The 22848-nt window shown below is 41.8% G+C and overlaps 1 protein-coding gene across 12 annotated transcripts in view; it reads right to left on the bottom strand.

Moving 5' to 3' along the window:
* Positions 1–1790: 1790 nt before the first annotated feature.
* LOC131468847 (kazrin-like) overlaps positions 1791–22848 on the bottom strand; it is a 160946-nt gene continuing 139888 nt past the window's right edge. For 6 of the 12 annotated variants that reach the window (XM_058643499.1, XM_058643504.1, XM_058643506.1 and 3 more), the window contains 14 exons: positions 22156–22347; positions 15078–15214; positions 14199–14369; positions 13866–13949; positions 12909–13098; positions 11657–11793; positions 11170–11293; positions 5427–5629; positions 5201–5319; positions 4086–4317; positions 3893–3994; positions 3139–3305; positions 2849–2990; positions 1791–2755 (listed from right to left, as the gene is read on the bottom strand). In XM_058643499.1, the coding sequence (XP_058499482.1) occupies positions 2597–2755; positions 2849–2990; positions 3139–3305; positions 3893–3994; positions 4086–4317; positions 5201–5319; positions 5427–5629; positions 11170–11293; positions 11657–11793; positions 12909–13098; positions 13866–13949; positions 14199–14369; positions 15078–15214; positions 22156–22347 (2159 nt within the window). In that variant the 3' untranslated portion in view covers positions 1791–2596. Of the gene's footprint in view, positions 2777–2848; positions 2991–3138; positions 3306–3892; positions 3995–4085; positions 4318–5200; positions 5320–5426; positions 5630–10185; positions 11294–11625; positions 11794–12908; positions 13099–13865; positions 13950–14198; positions 14370–15077; positions 15215–22155; positions 22348–22848 lie in introns of those variants that run through there. The other 6 variants (XM_058643500.1, XM_058643502.1, XM_058643501.1 and 3 more) reach the window with 6 other exon arrangements.

The following is a 22848-nucleotide window of genomic DNA, read 5'->3' as shown; positions in this document are numbered from 1 at the left end:
AAGGAACAATGTTGCTGCAAGATAGAAATAAACCTGATTTACATGCTCTGATAACTCTAAATGTAGGTGTAGCAAATTAGTATAAGGCTCTATTTTCTTCAGTAAATATGTTGGGACTTGTATCTGCTACAACAACCATACATAAGGCAAAGGAAACGACCACTGTTCTGATTTCGTGACAAGCATTTGTCGATCAAACATTAAATGGGTGGGACATCACCTGAAACCATGGGTGGATTACCAGAAACTTTTTAAAGAGGGTTAGGGCAGCGAGCCAGAGTGGAGCTGTCTCATTCTGTGCTGTGTCATTCGGAGCTTGCTACACAGATTGAGTCACCGTGAGGAAGTTGCACCACGTTATGTCTAAACTAAAATACTCCAGTCAACATGCAGTATGCAGCGGGGAAATCATAGAAGGGTCATAACTGATGAACATCATTAAAATACTGTCCAAGAACCAGCAAAGTGTGCACTCACCCTGACAATTATATGTAGGGATGATGCCTTTTGTTTGTTTTACAGCACTCTGACACTCCTTGTTTAAGGAGAATGAACTTATCTAATATGACTCCCACATGGATTACACTGAAGCCACAGACATGTTCTTCTACAAATGAGTTCAATAGAGAATATTGCCTAATATTGCCCCATTGTTATTCCTCCAATGGTGAATCTTCGTCTAATTCCCATGCTTTATTATCATCCTTTATTCATACATTTCCAAAACCACTTCCTCTTTTCAGCATCGTCATAGCTCCTCTTATTCATAAATATAAATCGGTGTGTTTCCTACAAACGAGTGGGTTGTTGAACGGTTATTTGCTGCAATGCTTGTTTTATAAATGAAGTTGTTATTTCTAATGTGTTAGCGCACAGATTCTACTCCAGGCTTGGATTCCTTAAACTGCCTGAAGTGTGACTGTCGCTCAAGGGACCACCCAAATGTAAATAATCTGGAGCCACAAATTCTATTTGGCCCATAAAATGAAGTTGAAATACGTTCTTTATATATATACTGTATATGTATATATATATATCAGTATATATATCTTTAAAGGAACTATAGTTTGTTGTATTTATGACATTTAAGAACTACCCGTTAACAAAGGAACACACACACACACACAATATAACTGGCACGTGTAGGCCTACCATGAACTTTGTAGCTCAATGAGTCCCTCCATTATTTGTGGAAAATGACTAAAAATATTTTATTTTCCACTCATTGTTTGGATTTCATGCTTGAGAAAGGAAGTGTCCATGTCGTGGTAACGGCTTCTCATATTTCAAACACAGGTCTGTTGAGTTTGGGGAGCTTTTAAAATATCACTGATCTCTAAATAAGAGGTGTCTATACTTTAAAAGACAAACATTTAAAAACAGTTCTTTTGATGCTACAGTGAGCCACTGTAGATGGGCTGCAGAGCCACAGGTCGAGCTGCTATCATTATCCCATTAGGTCATGTAGTTTATAGCAGCATGTTTTGATGTGTCCTTAGGCAACGTCGTATAGTGATCATGGTTGAATCATCCGAGGATCCTACGTTGCAAGACTGAGGATGTGTGCTGAAATTTAGACACTAAAACTTTCTTAAAGTGAAGTTGATCACTAAACTAGAGAAACCATAACATCTATGAATTCTTAAATGAGCAAATAAAGGGAGTCAGTCAGGACCAAGAAAGTTGTTTTCGCGAGTACAGGTCCATGGAATGACTCAGCTGTGAGGCTGGAACAGTACATATATAGCTGTTATAGTGATTCTGATCATGAGGGTTTGTGCAATAGCTCCACTTTTTCCATCATTATCACTTTTATTCAGATCATCCTGAGACATCCGTCGATGATCTTCACTGTCACCATTACTTTACTTATTTATTTATTCATATTCTGATGAATCACATCACCTGCCTCTGTATTAGATCTCATTATATAACAGTTAGTCTTGTTTAAGCTGGTCTATTCTTTATAGAAAGACATCTTTACTTCATTTACAGCGACACATAATTTGTCATCCTCACATCTGTGGACACACAACTTTGCAGACCGTCTGTAATTTCCACGCAGTTTGAATAATATTCCATGTTAGCGCACAGTATAAAACATCAGAGGGACGGAGCTACCTTTGTTTCGACACGACTGTAGATGTGCCAGATGAAAAATGACTTACAAACATAGCGTTACTCAAGAATTCAAAATTCAGTTCAAGTCTTTTGTCTGTCCGTCCTACTCGGCTACAATGACGAGGCTTCACAAACAGCAGAATGAAATGAACCAGAACAGTTTTTCTTGGTTGTGTCTCTCATTACCCTGTATTATACACAAACGTTCTTAAATCCCTCACTGTAGGAGGAACAGTCAGTCAACAATAACAAACTACATAGAAAAAATAACCATTTAGTTTGAGTCCCTCATGACTCTCTGGGTTTGGGGAAGAATCTAAATGTCAGCTATTCACTGTGATTCTTAAATCAGTAAACTTTTTAAAAAGTGCAGTAGAAGAAGAAGAAGAAAAAAAAAATCATCCCAAGTTCATACATGGGAAACAACTGTCCATGATGGAGCTGTGATGATGGTGTTGCACTGGGACCATCTCCCTCACACGTTGGTCACCTCGATGGTGGTGAAACCGCGGATCGGACTTCCCTCGGTTCTGGGTGGAGTCTGGTCTCGGACTTCCCGAGGCAGAGAACCATAGCTGCTATGGCAACTCAGGTCCAGCCCACTGCGGGTTTTAGGGCTGAATCCTGCTGGAGGCTGAAAAAGTCATTTGCATTACTGTTTTTTTATGAGAAAAAAGCTCACGTGAACTAGTGCGAGTCTTCCAGTCCTGTTATTGTTTCATCTCACCTTGGCAGCCCTGCGTCTCAGCGAGCCTTCGTCATCAGTGAGGCGGCCTGCAGAGCTGGGCTGTCTGCATAAAGAGTTCTGACGAAGCAGGACGGGTGGTGTCCCCAGGCCTAAGTGCTCATAGTCTTGTTTAGCATCTGCCCTGCAAGGAGGCATGAGAATCAGAAATCAAGTGATCCTGATGTGTCTGAGGAAGATGAGGGAGCATGAAGATTATAGGGTTCAAGAGTCTCCAGTGAGTAAAAAAAAAAAACAGCGGAATCTGCTTCAGTTTTGTTTTTCCCCCTCACCTTGCAGAGCTAATCACGTTGTTCATCTCCTCGACGAGGTGTCGGCGAACCATGTGCTTGTTGCTGGGAATTCCCAAAGCCGTTGCCATGGCGTCGGTGTTGAACGTGGGGTCGAGCACCAACACGGCTCCATGGACTCCACTGTTCGGGAGATTTTCAGCAAACTCCTGAACAGGTGGGTGAAGAGAAAACCACGGAGTGACGTCTTTTGTCCTAAAATTGTCTGAAGTAAAAGAAAAACACAGCCTTCGAGGGAAAGACCGAACTGTCTCATGATACCAAATTAGCCGTGACACAAGGGAACACATGACTGATTAGCAGATATCGGTGTGAATGTATATTCCCCTAGGATATTAAAAGGCTGTCAGTCCAGCCAGGCTTATCTCTGCACACCCGGAATTGTTTTCATGCCTCATAAAGGAAATGTCTCGTGCTCGGACAGAAGACAATGCTGACCGAGTGATATTCATACTGCAGCATCACCTCCAGGCTGTACTCTGAAAGGCTTTGTAATCAACTGGTGGCAGCTTACACGCACATTAACGGAGGCTTTCTATCACACCGTGGAGATAGTGAGTGCTGAGTAAACACAAGACATTTCACTCCACTCAGCACAACAAGACTGCAATCTTATAATACATTTGTATCTATTCTATCTAAGTGCAGGGGGCAAACTGCCACGGCCTACAATAATCTTCAGCATTTGTTTCAAGGTGTGTGTGTGTGTGGGCATTCTCTTCATTCCTGCTCTCACCTTTAAGTCAATATCTTTGATCCATTTGATGACCCGATGAGAGGTCCACACCAGTGGATCCATGTTCTGGTGCTCACACTGAACGCGGCGAGCCTGCAGTGCCTGCAAACCATTTTCACACACAGACAGGTTCTATTTTTACCAGCCGCACGAGCACGGCCAGGCTGACAGTGTGCTGTGGATTCACACGTACCTCCTTATCAAAGGCCAGTAGGTGCAGCAGTTCGATGCCCAGCAGCAGGCTGACCTGGTGGAACTTCTTGGCGATGTTGAGGTGGCGTTCGAGGTCTCGGCGGGTGAGGGAGTTCAGCATGCGCCCGTCTATCAAGTGAGTGTGAAAGGCCTGCGAGTACTGAGGCAAACCCATGTCACTTAACCAGGCCTTGGCCACCCAGTGGTGGTCCATATCTGCAGCCTTGGACAGCCTGCAGACAAACAGCGAAGCAATGTCCCAAGACCTTCACTCTGAAACCACAATAAGCTTTGAGTGAAACAGGAAGCACCACTGTGTGGAATTGTTATACCCACAGGGCCAGTGGCATGACTTGACATTTGCCCACAAGATGAGATTACAATAAAATGAAGGAGAGTGCGATTACATTTCTGGGCATTATTAAATGTGCTGGGACAAAGTACTGATGTTATTTGCTGATCGATCCATTGGAAAGTTGACATCAACAAGCAACTTAATGCATCAAATTTGATCATCAAATGAAAATATCATGGGTTTAGTTTTAGCCATGTGTGCATGTGTGGATTATCCAGAGAAACAAAGAACTAATTCTGTAAAGGCACAAAATGATTTAAAGTTGTGAATTTTTCATGCAGCCATCCATCTTCTACCACTTTATGTGTCGCCAGTCCATCACAGGGCCACATAGAGACAAACAACCATCCACTCTCACACTCACACCTAGTGTTCAATCTCCTTAATCCCCAAATCTGAATGTTTTTGGATTGTGGGAGGAAACTTGAGAACGAGGAGAACCTGGAGAAACCCATGCACACATGGAGAGAACATGCAAACTCCATGCAGAAAAGCCCCTGTTCCAACCGGGTCTTGAACCCGGGTCTTCTTGCTACAAAGGCAAGAGCGTTTTTTGTAATCTGGATGATTTATACTGTACATCTACACATTGATTTTTCTTTTTAAAGAGAAGCCAAAAGAAGAAGCACATTATGAATTCTGTACAATTTCAAAAAGACAATTGCAGTGCTTCCTGCACATGCTTTTACTCTAAATGACCAACAGATGGCCCTCTTACACTCTCACAACAGATACAGCTTACACAAGTGTCCCATCCTCACCCTCCACCATTCTCAGCATTTCTGTAATCCTCGATGGCCAGGCGAAGTTTCCGGCGATGCATTAAGCTGCTGACACCTAAACCCAGCTCCAGGTCTTCATCCGTTAGTCCTAGTAAGACCTGTAACATGTCAAAACAGCACCAGTCAGAGCTTCAAGGAGCTAACAGCTCGCAGACAAACTGTGCTTCAGGTAAAGTATCTAAAATGTCAGTGGTTTTTATTTTACCTTGCCACTTTTGACATTTTCTGAGCAGGTGCGGATGTACATGGGCATCGCCATGACAACCTCAAGCCAAGCCTGAACAGTGCCCGCCCTCCACTGAGACATAGGAGTATGCCTGGCCAGCTCCACCTGCTGGAGGCGGTCCAGCTGGTCCTCTGACCCGTCTGAGAGGCTGTGGCGGGTCGGGCTGCATATGCTGTCTGAGTCTGGGTGAGTGGGTGAAGGAAAGTGGGGAGGGAGGAGAAATGTGGGTGATGTCGTGGAGGTTGTGAGTGAAGGCAGAGGTGGCAGTGGGTACAGCAATGGAAAAAGCAAAAAAAAAACACCTTTCATCAAGTAAAAATGCAACAAATTAAAATCACAACCACATGAAATCAGACCAGTGAACGGGGGAAAGAAACTGAATTCCCTCAAAACAAACAGGCTTTTAACAACATTTTAAGCTTTTGGCTGCAAGACAGCGAGTGTTTGCCAGTGATGTTATAAACAATGTTGCAGCTTTTATGAGAGAGCTTTTCACTTGAGGATTTCATTTAACAGGCAGCTGTTTGAGCTGCCGAGCTAACATGAGTCATCGGTCTAAACCAGCCCGCAGCAACAGCTGAAGATGAGAACTGAAGGCCTGTCATGATGAAAAGTCTCTTTTATTATGATGCATTAGGACCACATTAAAAAAAGATATGCCCCAATTTTTTTATTTTTTTTATAATTTGCCAATGTTAAATTCTTACATAAGTTATTTATTTGCTTATTTTGTACTATTGCTCATCTGTTGCTATTGTGTTTGTCAAATCCAGGACCCTCTTGAAAAGGAGATTTTAATCTACATAAATACATATATACGTATGTAAATGAAATGTGCTGCTTTTATTTTTATTCTTTCAATAATTGAGGGTCAGAATCAAGCCAAGAAATAATTTCAATGACATTTCTACGTCTTTACCAGCAGGTGGCAATCTAGCACCAGTTTGGGCCTCAGCAGTGGACGAAGCATTGAGTGTTGGCTTTACTATGAATATATTATCATTGCTCTGACTGTTCATGACCTGCAGTGATATAGATGGGGAGGTGTGGCCTGTCAATTTGGGGTGTGTGCCTTTATTTTCACTCAGAAAAACCAAAGTGCACTGTTTTGTGACACGACTGTGGGCTCGGGGCTAAATGTCCAGTTCCGAACAGCAACTGGACGCTAACACGAGCCTCACATCAAGCAGCAACGTTGAGAAATTGAAGGGCGCTCCCTTAGTGTGTCACCTTGTTCCATGGACTCTTAATGTACCACCATGTTAGAGGATCCCGTGGCCAAGTGGAAAGGGAACTTGGCTTGTAACCGGAGGGTCGCCGGGTCAAAAGGGCTGGGGTACCCCTGAGCAAGGTACCCAACACCCAATTCTCCTAATTCTAGGATAGGTCAAATGCAGAGAAATAATTTCACTAAGGGGATTAATAAAGTATAAGATTTAGATTTATGTTTTTACAGTGTTCATCACTGTGAGTGTGGATACTCTGGCATAATTCATCTCAAACTGGATGTTTTTATGTGCCCTCTTAAATGAATGAATTCACTGAATGTTAAAGCCAATTAATATTCATCAGAATTTGGGCTTAAGCCAGTAATGCACTTTTAGATGAACAGAATGTGCAGGAAGGTCACATTAGGCACTCAACACTGACCGTCTGACATTGAGACTGCTCTCCTGTGACTCCTGTGGGGCTGACCTTATGCCCTGTAGGAGTGGGTCGGATCAGCCACAGCTGTGGTTGCATTACACTGAAAAGTTGTGTGCTCATTTCTGCCTCCAGAAAGACACTGCCTACATACATACATACATACATTGTATGACTGCTGCCAAAAGCTGGTATAAGCTGCCATTATTGCTACAGTACAGCTGCATTTCTACAATAGGAGGTAGTTGGTGTTGTGTACCGAGATGCAAATATTCGCATGTGGGTTTATCACACATTTTACAGACTGTATAATAAAACGGTTTACATTTAAATACATTCATTCATTCATCGTATACCGCATTATCTTCCACACGAGGGTCGCGGGGGGCCGCTGGAGCCAATTCCAGCAGACATAAGGCGAAAAGCAGAGTACACCCAGGACAAGTCGCCAGTCCATCGCAGGGCAAACACACAATTCACTCTCACATTCACGACTACGGTCAATTTAGAGTGTCCTGCTAACCCCTGCATGCTTTTCGAGAGACCCCCCCCACACACACACACACAGGAGAACATGTAAACCCCATGCAGAATGTTGCTGTTGTTCCAAACACAAGATCAGTCTTTTTGCTGCAACTCAGAAGCGCTAACCACTTCACCACCTATTCTAATGAATTCACTTGAAGCTAATTCACAAATGAATACACCTACTCTGTATTTGTCTCAGTTATCTGATATTATATTAGCTTAGCTAACCCAACTAGAGAGCCAAAATGCCTTAAAGTAACGTTTCTATTACTTGGGAAATACAATCATTGCCTTTCTTCCTGACAGTTGACAGACATGATATTAACTAGATTCAGCAATTTAGCATAGACACGGGCAAATGAGATATTTGGTAACCTGCTTAAATCGACTATATGAAGAACATGTTGAATTCATCATGGTAATGTGCCATAGAGAGTTCCAGACCAGGTTTTTGATGGCGTCACATCCAAAGATGTTGCTGTTGCCAACTAAAACAAACAGATTAGGCATGTCACAGTCACGTACACACAGTGTTTGGACAGTTTGCATCAGAACTAGATGGAACTTGAAGAAGTGCTTAGTTTCAATGTGTGATGTTTGAGAGTTAGGAGGCATCTGCAAACACAGCGTGCAACCCAACACAGTTCACCTTCTCTGCAGTTGGAACTGCTGTACCTTGGTGTGATTGGTCACGTCTCGGGTCACTTGACTGTGTTGAGAGTCCGGTGCAGGTCAGGCAAAAGGTTAAGTGTTAAGAGGCCAGGGTCAAATCAAAGCAGAACACGCTTGACACCAAGTGCTGACACGTATGAGTTGTGTTCCAACATTCTGACATGGCTTCCTTTCTATCCACCATTTATTATTATTACTTTTTTTAAATATACTTTTTTTATTGATCTCAATAGAACAGGATGTTTGAATTTTAGTGTTGGAATGGGAGGAAAGGAGGCCATGTGGAAGCTTTAGTGTCCTAACACATAATATGTTAAAAATGGCAATTCCCATGGCGTAGGGGGACAAATCAGGATTAGATCCATACAACGACACAGGGACACATACACACTCAAACATGAACACAGGGAAAGAGAGGACAGCCACATGGAAATTCAACATTACTTATTTTATTTTAAAATAATTTTATCCTTTTCATTAAGTTCTTGTGAGGGTGATTTTGTTGCCATGCCTTGAATGGTTTGCTACGAGCCACTGCTAAACATCTCAGGACCTCGCAATAGAAGTCCCCCAATGAGGCCTACATCTTTTGACTTTAAATAAAACTCTTTAATAATAATATTAATTTCATTTCTGTGATGTTATCTCATTTACAAAAAGGAAAATATCTGTGGAACATAATAATAAAAAAAAGGAACCAAACAAAGAGACTGTGGCTCAAGACCTAAAATGATACAACAGTTTTCATTTGATATGTTTTTTCCCCCATCAGCATGGGGACATATGTTTGATTACATGAAAAAATAAAAAATAGTCTTGATTTTCATACATTTCACTGAATGTGTAATGAGATAAACTGGCTGAGCTATTGTTCTTATACATACAATTAAATACATCATGACTAATCTCTAAATAATCTCAGTGGTTCACTTCTAAACCTGCAAACCCAGATTTTGGGCTGAGCAAAGGGTTAAATAATAACGATCTCCACACTGCTTACATGTGCACTGTCTCGACAAGCATTGTGGTTAAATACAGCTCCAATGTAATCTGTGAGTCTATAGCGTTTCAGGTGAAACTGACAAATGCCCACTGTTAGTTTAATATCAGGGAGAGTTCAGACTTCCTGTGGGTCAGTGCAGACTCCAGCTCAATCCATTGCATGGATTAAAAAGAAAAAAAAAAAAAAATCCAATGTCTTTAGTCATTCCTTCGCTCAAAGAAATGCTATTAACCTTTGGCACCAAGTTAATTGCTTTTTGTAGCAATGGCTTAAACTGGCACTTGTTATTGTCAGAGTGGTTCAATGAACATTCTGCTCCGTAATCAGGCCTCAAAATTGATACAAGTGTGATTTTCTGGCCCAGTTCCTGAGGTTTAGTCTAATAATTATTTCTCGTTGGTATAGTAGCTGATATTTACTGTCCGGTGACAAAATGACTTTGTCTTTTATAGTCGCTTCTCCCAGTACATTTCTACTCTCCACAGTCTTTTTAAGTTTATATATATTAAAAAGATCGCTGGAAGCTAATTTTAGATCTTACAGAGAGAAAATGGAATAAAGCTCCATGAATCAGTGGAGTAATTATTTCATCATTCAAAGTGTAGCGTTTGGTTTCCTCTGTGACTGTTGACCTTTACGATATCAAATGTAATGTAGCATGAAGAAGTCATGTAGGTGCAAATTAAAGCACATCATGTTTGGGATGTTATGCTCAGATCACAGAACTATGTGAAAAGCAGAGAGACTAATTTTTTTTTTTCCAATAGAATCACGTCATTTAAAACAGAGGAAACCATGGATTAACACAGTGAAATCAGTAACTGACCTCTCTTTTGTTTGTTTTAGACAGTTAAGACAGTTGATGTCCGTCTCAACAGCATACCCACAGAAAGACAGTTGCCTTTAGCAGGGTTTCCTTTAACAAGCATGTAGGGACTGGGGTTATTTGCATGCATGTCACACATGTACCTTTTGTCATGTACATTCTATCATTACAGATAGAAAACGACATTTCTTATCATTTCCTGTTTGGCGCCACGTTGCTGGGGAACAAACTGTTCTGCATAGAAAGTTCATTCTTTGCTTAGCAACGTCCTTTTGAGGTCTCATTTGAGAAAACATGAAGCAGTGCCTCTGCACAGTTTTCTGGACAGCCGACGGATGAGTTGTACAACGGCATCGGCTGTGGATTTGAGGAGTCTGCATGTAGCCTACAGGAAACTGTTCTCGTCATGGCAGTGTGGAGGGGGGGGGGGGACCAAGCAGGACAATAAACAGGGAGGAGTTTAAGTTAAAAGGTAGTGAGAGGAGGGGAGAACATGTCAAAAACAACAAAAGGCATTCAGGACAAGGAGACATTTACAAGCACAAAGTGCACATCAACTGTTGTTATTTACACGTACAGCAGTCCTTCAAGTTTTCGGGTTGAAAACAGTTTTCAGAATCATTAAAAGGTGTGACAACACAGTCATTTTGGAGGAGGATACAACAGAACACATCCACGTGGCCAGCTGTGTCACACGGTTCACTCTATTTACACACATGTCCGCTTGTTAAGTTTTACACTTCAGCAAAGTCAGACGCGCCTCCGCCACCTGACATGGCCTCACACACACACACATGCACACACTCTCACACACACACACACACACGTGCGCATAAATATGCACGTATGTGAGACTGCACAGGCACGCACATCAGTATATCTGTACACAGTGACATCAAATGCACATCCATCATCTCGCACACAAGCGCTTGGACACAATCCTCTCTTCTAACAATTGCCAAAATGGCTCCGCGGGGCGTTGTGTGCCCGAGCATGTGTGCTTTACCAGTCTGCATCTTCCTCAATGTAATAATCAGGCGTTGATGTACCATCAAACAAACCGGGGTCAAGAGACTTGCGCTGCTTTCCCCGGGCAAAGACGCGCGACAGAGAGCCCAGGCCCATCTTCTCTTTCTTCTTCTTACGCTTCGCCTCCTCCAAATCTTCTAGGGACTGGAGGGAAAGAGAGAGAAGATGAAATGATCGTCAAATGAACAGAAATGCAAGATCAGAGATGTCGGTGAAGGAGTGGAGAGTGGGCGACAAAAGGCCAGAAGGAACAGACATCACGACAGAAAAGAAAAGTGACGCTTCCCATGCTGCGAGGCATGCACTTGGTCCACACAACCACAACTGCTTCTCACACGAATCCAAGTCACAGCTGCAGAGTGAACACACAACCGACCGTGTGGGGCAAACACATATTCAGCCATAATGATGGTGGAGAGAAACAACAGCAGCCAGGCAGGAGGACAGCTGGCAGTTAGCACAAAGGAGGTAATTACTTGGGAGGGTGCAGTGGTGGGCAGCTCTTACATTGCAGAGGGAGTGAGTCCGATGGCGTGGTGAGTTGATGTCACTGGGTGTGGATGAGCGGTCTCCCTCCAATGCTGAGGCGTCGGAGATGATGGAGGGCTGACGCGAGTGGCACGGGCTCACCCGCACAGCAGCCACTAAACGGGGGCAAGGAGAAAAAGTGGAGACAAAAAAAAGAGGCTTGTTTTCTTTGGGGTGTGTTCGGGCATCAAAAGGAGTGAACGGGGGGAAAAATCTGTTTGTTTTTTTTGACTCACATAAAATATAGATCTTAAAAAGCCCCAAACCAGCAGCCTGACATTATTTGTAATCATCCGCAGTTGCTAAGCAACAGTGAAAACATGTTCACAGAGGTTGAACAAATGTGTACCATTGAGACTGATGCAGTCAATTGCAAAAACTATTTTGGTGTTTTTGACGGCTGTTCATGTTTTCATTTTCTTTTTCTTTTTTTGCCTTCGCCTGTTTCTTCTCAAGAGGCCACTGACTAACAACCCGCTCAAACCCATGGTTCCATATGTAATCTGTGTAGTAAACGACATTTGATTGAACTTTACTGAAGTTTTGAATTCAATCGACTGATGTTATGATGATAATTATTACACAGTGACAATATTGCTATGTGTCTTTCGTTTGATTAAATCTGTTGTACCTCACACTGGCCTTCATATATGTAGATATTTAAACCATAGGGACTGAATTTCACATAAATATTGAAGACATTGTTTTATTAGATTGGACAAAAAGAAGAAAAGAAAAGAAAAGACAAGGTTTCCCCCTGTGCAAGTCGTATAAAATGATGGACCTACATTTGGGCCCGAGAGTCCAGAAAAGTGAAATTATTAACAGTCAGATGTAAAAGAAAAATGAATAACAAAAGTTTTCCTCAGAAACTGGGTCACAGCATGCAGACAAAAAATAATAACTTTCCAAAAACTTCTCACTTTTATAGAAACAGAAAGAAACAGGAGTTTACAGCCAATCCCACACTACCAAAGAGCATAAATACAGAGGCAACATTTGTGTGCAGTGACGGTGAAAGGAAGCGGAAGAGCCAACATTTTGTCCACTGCTGCTGCTACAAAAAGCACACACGACACGCCACGACCAGAGCAGCATCACGAGTAATGTGGTCGTACTGAGCAGATGGCACAGACTGACATGAGTACATGAAAGTGGAACCACACTGTGTGTGTGTGTGTGTGGGTTGGTTTATGTTAAGGATGAGGGTGTAAGTGCCATGTGCGCCTACCTTGTCGGTCAGTGGGATGACCAGGGTGGACATAAAGCGTCTGCTGACTCTGTCTGATGGCAGCAGTCAGGGGAAGGTCCGCATGCATCACCCACTCCTGGCTGTTGCCGTTGACAACCGCCTCCGTGGGCATGGCCAGAGAGTGGCGCTTGGGCACGTCCTTGGTCAGGGTGGCGAGTGACTGTTTGGCCTTAGGAGAGCAGACACACGGATACAATTAGGTACGCGGCCAATCTACATCAAATAAACAATCCCAGAGAGAAATACGATTTTGTGATTTGATGTATTTTTTCTGGGGTAGAAGTGAGTGGTCAATTGTGTATAAAAAGGGAAGAGCTGAAAATAATGAAGCTTTTCCACTTCATCAAATTAGCTTGTCACAAAATTGAAACAAAAAAAAACAATGAGCTCCTGGAACCTTGGGAGACGTGTTGTTGCATGTGTGTCTATGCAGGGTTTAGTTTTCATTACCAGTTCAGGCGTTTGAGGATGAGAATGGGCATGTTGCCGTTTCACAAATGCTCCAAAACCCCGTTAATCTGTGAATCTTATCGTCATGCAAAGCGGCAAGAGGCTGCAAATCAACACCCAGCACTGTCAGCTTCATTGCAATCATCTCCTAACCCAACTGTGGTCAAATGATCAATTACAGTCTTTGCTTTGCAAAACAGAATCACAATCACATACCAAATCATTAGTTGCCAGAATGCTGATACATATTCTCCCCCCCCCCCCCCCCCCATGCACTGTATATTTCATTTCAGAGAAATCACAGCAGGAAACCCAAGAGGTCACCAATGTTAGGATCACTGGGTCAGGGGGCGGCCGAGGGTCAGTCAAACACGTGCAGCTGAGGAGGGGCTTTCCAAGATGGATATCAGATCACACAAAGGAGAGAGATTTCCAAAGAAGGGGAGGGTCAAGAAATCATATTTTCAAGCTGGGGACCCATCTTACCGCCATGAACCTAGATGAGTAGTCCCTCTCTGCAAGCCGCTCAAACACCCGGAACTCCATTCTCTGATTGACAGAGTTACTCATCTGGGGGGGTTGGAGACATGAGGGATGGCTATACTTTACGTTCAACAGCTTTGATTTGTTTGATAAATATGCAGCATACCCAAAATAATACATAGTAATGGATGCATGGTATGCCCCTGAAACAGACAACAGAGAATCTGTGCTTTCCTTGTGATACATTTGTTTCTCAGCCATGATATCGGCAAAAACAATGACAATGTTCTAACTCTAACAATCCCAACGAAAGCGTCATCTGCCTTTCTGTCTCACCATGGCCAGTTCAGCTTCCAGCTCCTTGATGCGATTCTCCTTGAGGTCGAGCTGCGAGCGCAGCACCACCGTATGCTCGGTGGCCTCCTTGGTCTGCCGCCGCAAGTCCCACTTCTCTCTCTCCAGCAGGTCCTTCTCCTTGGCAAGTGCCTTCACCGCATCCTCGCTCTCCTGGTGGACACAGAGACCCTGATGAACTGCTTCACAACAACACGCGCACCTTTAAAACTGCTCCAAGAGCAGATGTCTCTGCCAACACATAATCTTACAAGGTTAAAGAAAGTGAAAAAGAAAACGTTCTGAATCTATTCCCTTAATCAGATCTACTTAAAAAAATATATATTTTTCAGTTATCCTGCAAACAGAAAAATGAAAACATAACCTTCTTGGCTGCACACCAAATTGAAAATAAGTTAAGCTATTTTTGTGTCTAGAAGACGATAAAAAAACTAAAATGTAATACCTGCGATGAAATAAAGACTACAATGGGACCTTTGTATGATAAACAGGTGCACACTGCATTGACGATTTTATTGGATAGTACGACACCTGCGCATGTTAAACATTTTGAAGCATAAGCTTATATGGCACAAAAACGATTTGATTTTTTCACTGTAGTTTGTCTGTTTGTTTCAGTCTGCAGTCTCAACAGTTCTTACACACTAGACCTTATATAGTAAACATTTATAGTAGATGATCATCTACTTTTAACCCTGAGTAGATGCATATACATGTACAGTGCATGCATCAAAAAAATACTCTTTTCTGATTTTGGATTATATTATATTTTGTGCTACAGGTGTCGCGCAACCCGACGCAGCTACATAAAAGGAGACTTCATGCATGAGACAGTCTAGATCCAGAGCATGGCTGCCGTACTTTTCTGTGCTGCTCATAGTTGCGTATGAAGTCACGGAGCTGCTCCTCCCGGCTCTCCAGTGTGGCATAAAGCTGCTGCATCTGGTTCACCAGGTCCGCTTTCTCTGCCTTCAGGCGCTTACGGTCTGACTTCATGGCTGCAAGGAAGAACAAGAGAGACGGGGAGAGAGACGGGGAGAGAGACAGGGAGAGAGACGGGGAGAGACGGGGTGGCAAGTTTGCATCAGAGATTAGACCATCTGTGTCGTGTGTGTGAGCATGAACGCCAGCAACAGCACTTTGTGTTGCGGCTGACAAAAAACAGGCATTCGTGAAACAACGTGAAAGGACAAAAATGAGGACGGTTCAAGAAAATGGTTGGCGGTGAATTGAATTACGTAACTTGCATCATAACCATGTAGTGTCTATTTACACGGCCTAAAGGCTATGTCTTTGCTTTTTCTCAAAGAACACAGACCTTATTTTGGTCTACAAAAAAGCTTTATAGTGATTATAGGGATTCTTCTGTTTGATGATACATATTATAGGTTATTTTGTTTGTGCCGTTAATATTCATGAAATACAATCTGAATCAAACACATCTTGGCAATATGTGCTCCGTCTTTTTCATGCATAATAAGTAGGTTACTAAGCTCCTTCCCATATGAAGCGTTGAAGTAAAAACATGGAAAACACCTGCTGTTGCTGGTTTAATGTGGCGTGACCACATTAATAAAGAACTGAATCACACATGAACCCTCCCGTCAATCTCCTCTCCGCTGCCGGCTCCCTCGTTTTCTTCTATCTCTCTGTGGCACATGCTCTCTCTCTAATCCTCTGGCACTTCACCCACGCAACATGATAAAGAATATGGTTCAGTGTAGTTATTCAGAGGAGCTCTAATTTTTTTCAAAAGCAACGTCTCCATTTTCCTTCCTTTGCATCTGCCTCTACTCCTGCATTCCCTTGATCTTCCTCCTCTCTTCTTGTGAGGTTATTTTCCCAGACATCTGCAGCTACACCTCCACACTTTTTTATGATACCATACTATAAATGTTGTGTGTCCACCTTTATCTTTTTTACTTTTATTTCCTTTACAGCACCACAGCTCTAACTATTTACAACACGTTTTATTTCTTCTTCATGCTTGTTATCATGTGTTCACCTTTCATTTTTTCTAACCCCTCTGTGCCTGTTGCCTGTCATTAATTAACTTATATCACAGGCTAGTTAATTGTGTGACATTCTCAAGTTCCGTCTAGGGAGCGTGCTCAGGCGAGTGGAATGGAAGTGCAGTTTCACAAGGACGGGCGCATCCTCCCGTTTCCCCCTCTTTGATTTTCCCTCCTGTCACCGTTTCATATCTCCTCCTCTCACCCGTCGAATTTCCGAGCCAAAGGAACGCGCAGGCCAAACGATTCGGAGAATGAAAACAAGAAACGTCTCTTATTGGCCAAGAGTAACAGGAAACCTCCCAGCACCTGCCCCAGGAAGTGAAATCAAAGCTGTCTTTAAGATGAGCCAAAAACATTGCTGCTGCTTCACATCCTGCACCTGTGACTGTTGGCAACATGGATGTTCCTGGTGAAAGCACTCACTGTGGCTTCGTAAAAAGGGCCCATTCACGTTTGCTAATCAAATTGGCACTTTTTTACTTTGCGCTGGAAACGTGTGCATAAATACACTAGATAAACATTACTTTTACATCACACTACAGAACATACATTGTGAAAGCACTGGCACGTCCCTCTCTGACGACAGCCATATTACTGACTAACCTACTCTCAATTATAACCAGATTACGTGCACCTGGGAACCAAACAGAGCAGAAGCTCATTTGTGTAGCGCCAGAGGAGAAGGAAGACATGAAGAGGATGCGATAGTTTTTAATTAAATCGTTAATATGCGCTGAAGAATCACGCCTGCGCAAACACTTGCCTTTCACCTTCTTTTGTGATCATTCCACACAATACGTTTTGCGTATACTGAATGTTTCTGGACTTTTCTTTTTTTTTAGGTACGCATAAATTCCCTGCATGTGTGAGATGTGAAAACAGTGGCTGCCTTTGTGCAAACATCTGCATGTCAGCATGCAGATGTTTGCACACTAAACTCCCAACTCTCTGCCTGTGTAAGCAGCGGATCGAGACTCGTGCAAAAACAAACATTCGCCATCAAAGGTCCAAACCACTATTCCCACCGTTGAGTGTTACTTTCTGCATCACCCTCTCCTCTCAATCTGCATAAGTGTTTTTCACCTCACCACGTTACACCTGCCTCTGCCAGCAAAGCCCTTGTGTAGTTAAGTATTTTAATGTCACCTAATAACACCTAATAGTGCACTAAAAGCCTTTGTCTACTGGACTCGTTGAGAGCTAAAATGACGTGAAATGAGTCATTAGATAATTAACTGAAACACTGGACTCATCAGGGAGTCCCCGCTCTGTGGATCTATTCCTGTACTGAAACTAACAAAAAAATATGGGGGAAAAAGACAATTATTTATTAAGATGTACAGTAAAAAAACAAAACATAATGCTTATACAGTAGATACACATAAAGATTATACTGACGTTACTATACACGGACGGCTGACATGTGGATTAAATGTCAGTAAGACAATTACCTAAAAGGGGTGTTGTTAAATTCTCTAGAGACAAACAAATACGAAAAAAAAACCTGGACGATAATATACTGTAAGCCTTGTTGTGAAGAGCTGAGATGCGGTCCAGCATGAAATGACACTAAATATAGTAGACACTGTTTTTTGGTGATGCATACTGAAGCTGTCTGCAGCTTCCACTTGAGCTCAGGAATGACTGGGAGTCGCTGATAGAAACAGCAGAACTGTACTTTTTATTTAAATTTTATTAAATAGGACTTTGAAAAAGAATCTTTCTGCATAGAGTTTACATGTTCTGATGAACATGATTTTGAGGATTTGGCAAATTGGACACTCGAAATTGACTGTGAGTGTGAGAGTGGATATTTTTTTTGTCTCTATGTGCTCCTGTGATGGACAGGCAACCTGTTCAGGGTGTACCCTGCCTTTCGCCCTATGTCAGGTGGGATTGGCATCGGCACCCAACCAAGATGTGGAGGATAAACTGGTAGAAGATGGATGCGACTCTAATAAGAAAGTCCAAATAAGTCGAGTAATCTTATAAACACTTTTCTACGATGGTCAAACTGTGTTTGACAATTTTCCAATTGTGTATAATGTAAAGACAGTTTATTATTCTTGATTAAAAATGGAATTGAGTATCCATGGGCTTTACGATATATATATATATATATATATATATATATATACATATACATATACATATACATAGAGCTGGCAAACACCTGTCAGTCACCAAGATTGGAGTGCAAACAGGCAGATGTCTGGCACTCAGAGGAAGTAAGCTCAAGCTTTAATGTTGAAACAGTGTGAGCATTGCAACAAACAAAGACAGAAGGGGATATAGAGGAAGAGTAAGAGCAGCTGAAGTGTAACAGAGAGAGAATACAGAGCGAGTTGGCACTCTCCATTTTGTATTCATGGGCACCAGAAAATCTGCATGTAATTTAGCCACAGACCGTCTGCACCGAGGTGCGAGTGGCAGCACAGATTTTGTGAACCATTCCCAAAGTAAACAGGTATTATCTCGAGCGGCAGAGAGCAGAGGAGGGGGTGTGATGCATTTCTTTCATGCTCCTGCTTCACTCCAGCCTTTTTGCTTTTGTATCCGCAGCGGAACCATAGGAAAAAAACACACACAAAAGCTTCTGTGCTTCACAATAATTGTTGATAGCATTTGAATTAAACAAAAACCTTGTGGCACGTCAGTTCTCTTAGCATTGCTTTCATTCTTTGGCGGGAAACACTTTGACAGTGTTGGTGAGACAGTCCCAGTAATCAATAATCAAATAATGTCAACATCTCACCTCTAATCACTGGAAACAGTTAATTCTTGAGAACATTGAGTCTGTTACTTCATATGAAAACACTTAAAAAACAAATATTCCTTTCAGTTAACGCAACAATAAATTAAAGAAGAAATGTCGAAGGCTTCAGGAAATATTCATATCAGAGTATTTGTTTCTCTTAAGCCGCATATACTGAAAGACATTTCACTTAATTTGTCCAGAGGCACTGTTTGCAAATGCCTGTTATTACTAATAATTTGCTCTTGATAAAACATTGAATTATTGCTCCAGTCAGTACCCGTTTAACATTCTCGTCATCCTGTCTAACATGACTAGAAGAGCCCAGTATAAAGTTGTCTGGACAGTAATGGTGTCATAATATTCACAAGGTCACACATCCTGTCCTTATCAAAATAAAAGCCATACACAACAATGATCACCAGTGCAAACATCAAGTGTCTGCAGCATGGAACAAAAAACAAAAACATAAAATGAGATGAAAGATTTTTTTTTTTTTTGCCAAGACACAGCTGTAATTATTTTTGGGGACAAAATTGAGACGTAAAGTGTCAACTGTGGAATAACAGAATTGGCAATCAGCTACTCAGGGAGGTGGGTCGTGTGGAAAATAGCAATACAAAATGATTAATAATCAAAACAATTTTCACGTCTGCTCTGATGCTTAGCTTTATGAGAAAGAAAGAAACACGGACCACCTGTATAAGGCTTTCATAAAGCAGCATGTGCTGGGGGCAGGTAAGCGGTGGCCTTCACGTGATAGCACACATCCAGCTGAAGAAGAGATGTAAATTCATATGAGATCTGCTCTATTCTATTCTGGCCCCGATCTCTTCTGTTTTTGTTGTGCAACAGAATCTCCTGACAGTACGTCACGTGTTTGTCTCAAACTAAAATGGTGGGTTTGTGCTCTGCCTCATTGCATGGGCTGGAACTCTGAAAGGGAATGATTCACTGCCACACTGATGACATCTTTGCTTGATGTCCTGTAATCCACTGTGTGTAATGTCCAGCAGCAGATCTTTATTATATGACTCAGTGCACAGACTCTGCGAGAGCAACATGTTCTCATTTCATACATGTGCATCAGAACCAAGGTTATTATAATAATAATAATAATGATAATAATACATTTTATTTGGAGGCGCCTCTCTGGGCACTCGAGGACACCGTACAATACATAAATAAATAAAAACACTAAGAAAAAAAACCAAGAAACTGATAAGAAAAGACAATGTAGATAGTTAAGTGGGGTAGGCAGTTCGGAATAGGTGAGTTTTTAGTCTTGTTTTGAAGAGTGTGAGAAAGTCCAAGTTCCTGAGGTCCGGTGGGAGTTTTTCTTTATAGTTAACGAAAACTAACAAAATAACAACAACTTATATTGTGCTTAGTTTTTTGTCTCTGTAAATTTATTTCATACATCATGCGTTCATATGAAGTGTATTTATTTTTTTTCTCTGCCGGCAATTTTGAGAGGTTGTATTTGAGACACACTAAAACTAATAAAAACTAACACTAAAGCTAAGCATTAACAGAAAATAAAAACTCATAAAAACTAGCAAACTCTAAAGCTCTAAAATGAATTAGGTCTAACTCATTTTAAAAACAAAAAGTCAAATCTAATGAAAAATCCCAAACTATTACAACCTTGATCAGAACGTGACCTACTGTGGTTGTTGGTCATTAGCAGAGCTTTTACCTTTTAATTCATTTTACTCTACACATTTGCCCTTTTTGTGCCAAATAATAAAAAGAACATTACTATAAATTATTTTAAAAAGAATATATCTCATGCATGTTCTCCCTGTGTGTGTATGTGTCTCTAGTAAAAAAACGAAATCTAAAATTTGGCCATAGGTGTGAGAGTGGATGGTTGTTTGTTGGTCATTATGTGGCCCTGTGGTGGACTGGTAAGGGTGTACCCCGCCTTTTGGCGTCAGAAGATGAGGTAGCAAGTGAGTGAGTGAGTGAGTGAGTTAAAATACTTCCCACAGATTTATCAGTTTTAACCTTTAAATAATGCAACACCTAAGTATTAACAAGCATTGAAAGTCAAAAATAAAGGCAAAAATGATGTTTGTTAGGTGTCTTAAGTATGTAATAAAAAGATCTGACAAGTTTGGGGAGTGGGTGAGTGGGTGTCTCTCCCACAGAAAACACTGCTCCTGAAATTTGCATTTCTGGACCTTTTACTGCATCGTGTGACATGGCTGTTCATTGCCCAGTGCAGCACTGGCACAGTAGAACCACAAAGTCACTGTTAATGTGGCCACTGCAGTGTTTAGCTGATCAAGGAGCCACTGGTTGAAGCATGACATTGCTGACACACTGGTTAAGCAGCTGACTAATGATAGAAATGTGGTCCAGCTGACCAACCATCTACTCATACATACAGATTCTCTGAGGGCAGTATATATAGGGGAGCTAGAGTTCAGGATCAGGCTGTGTGGGCAGTGCACAGCGGGAGTGGCGCTCATGATTTCCCTATACCACTTCATCTCTCCAGCAGAACACATGCTAATGGGGTGTGATGCACTGTTAGTTTCTCTAATGTTAACGTTATGGTGACAAGAAAAATGCCGGGGTTTCACGCGCTCTGGAGCAACACGCAGCACGACTTCTAGCAGCACGACTGCTACACTGTAGACGGCAAACAGAAAACAGTCTACAGCTGCGAGCTAAATGATGAACAGAAATGATTGAACGGAAAGTTGGGTCTGCTTTGTCATTTAACTTCGCAGACTTTCAATTCTCCAGGGAAAATCCACTCACATCCACATTGTACACATTGTCACACATTGTTATAATGTAGGCAACTCTATTTATTTGTTTCTTATCCCCTCTGAATGTCTTAGCTACAATATATGTTTTTATTTATTTAAAGTTTTTATACATCTGACCTAGAAAGATGAAATATAGATGGATACTTTTCACCACATAGGGCCACTTTTGTTATAAAAGTAAAATGTTCACAGACTGTTTTCTAGTGACAAAAAGCCCCAGGAATATTTTTGGAACACATCATGATAAAGACTTTTCCTGAACTCAATAACTATTCTTACGCTGACATTTTTACTTTTATCCGACAAGTGAATGTCAATACAAAAAGAAGTATTGGGAAATCATGTTTGAAATAAGTCACACAGTGTCTCGTTGTGTCCTTCCTTACCTTGCAGAGCCTCCTTGGCTCGGTCCAGCTCCTGTTCCTTTTGAGTCAGCTGCACACGAAGCTCAGTGGCAGAGAGCACATCAGCCGAACAGCCTCCTTGAGTCTCCTCCAGGTCTTTACTCAACATGTCCTTCATCTGCCGCAGCAGGTGCACCTCCTCCTGGAGCTGGGCCACTTCCTCGCGAAGGAGCACTTACAACAGAGAGCGGGGAGAACATTCTTAAGTGAGAGTGGTTTTTATTTTGCTGGTAAACCTAAAAAAAATTTTTTTAAATTAAACCTAGGTAAAAAATGTAATTCCAGTAAGAATGCAATATTGTGAAGGTAGTTTTAATAGCTATGCAACAGATGAATTCTGAAATGAAAAATAGTTAAGAAGTCTCTGCAGCCAAATAGTGACTGCTGCTTGCCAAGAACTTGAGCCATCACTGTTTTGACAACACAAGGGTTTGTACCCTGCATACCCTCTGAACAGCTTTCTCTTCAGGGCAGATGAGAAGCTACCGTGAGTCACAGTATGAGCCAGCCATTTCGGGGCTAGGTGGTTAGCATGCTAAAACACTCTTATCTTTCCTCTCAGGACCAGATGACATCTCTTTGCAGCCACTTTCTCCTAACCTTCATGCTGGAGAAGGAAGATTCCAGATGACCTCATGAAGATAAAATAAAACTGGTACTCCTCAATAGTTTTCC

Source organism: Solea solea, chromosome 11 (genome assembly GCF_958295425.1).
Source record: "Solea solea chromosome 11, fSolSol10.1, whole genome shotgun sequence".
Taxonomy (NCBI): domain Eukaryota; kingdom Metazoa; phylum Chordata; class Actinopteri; order Pleuronectiformes; family Soleidae; genus Solea; species Solea solea.
The sequence above is the reverse complement of the archived record's forward strand: the minus strand, read 5'-3'. Positions and strand labels throughout refer to the sequence as shown.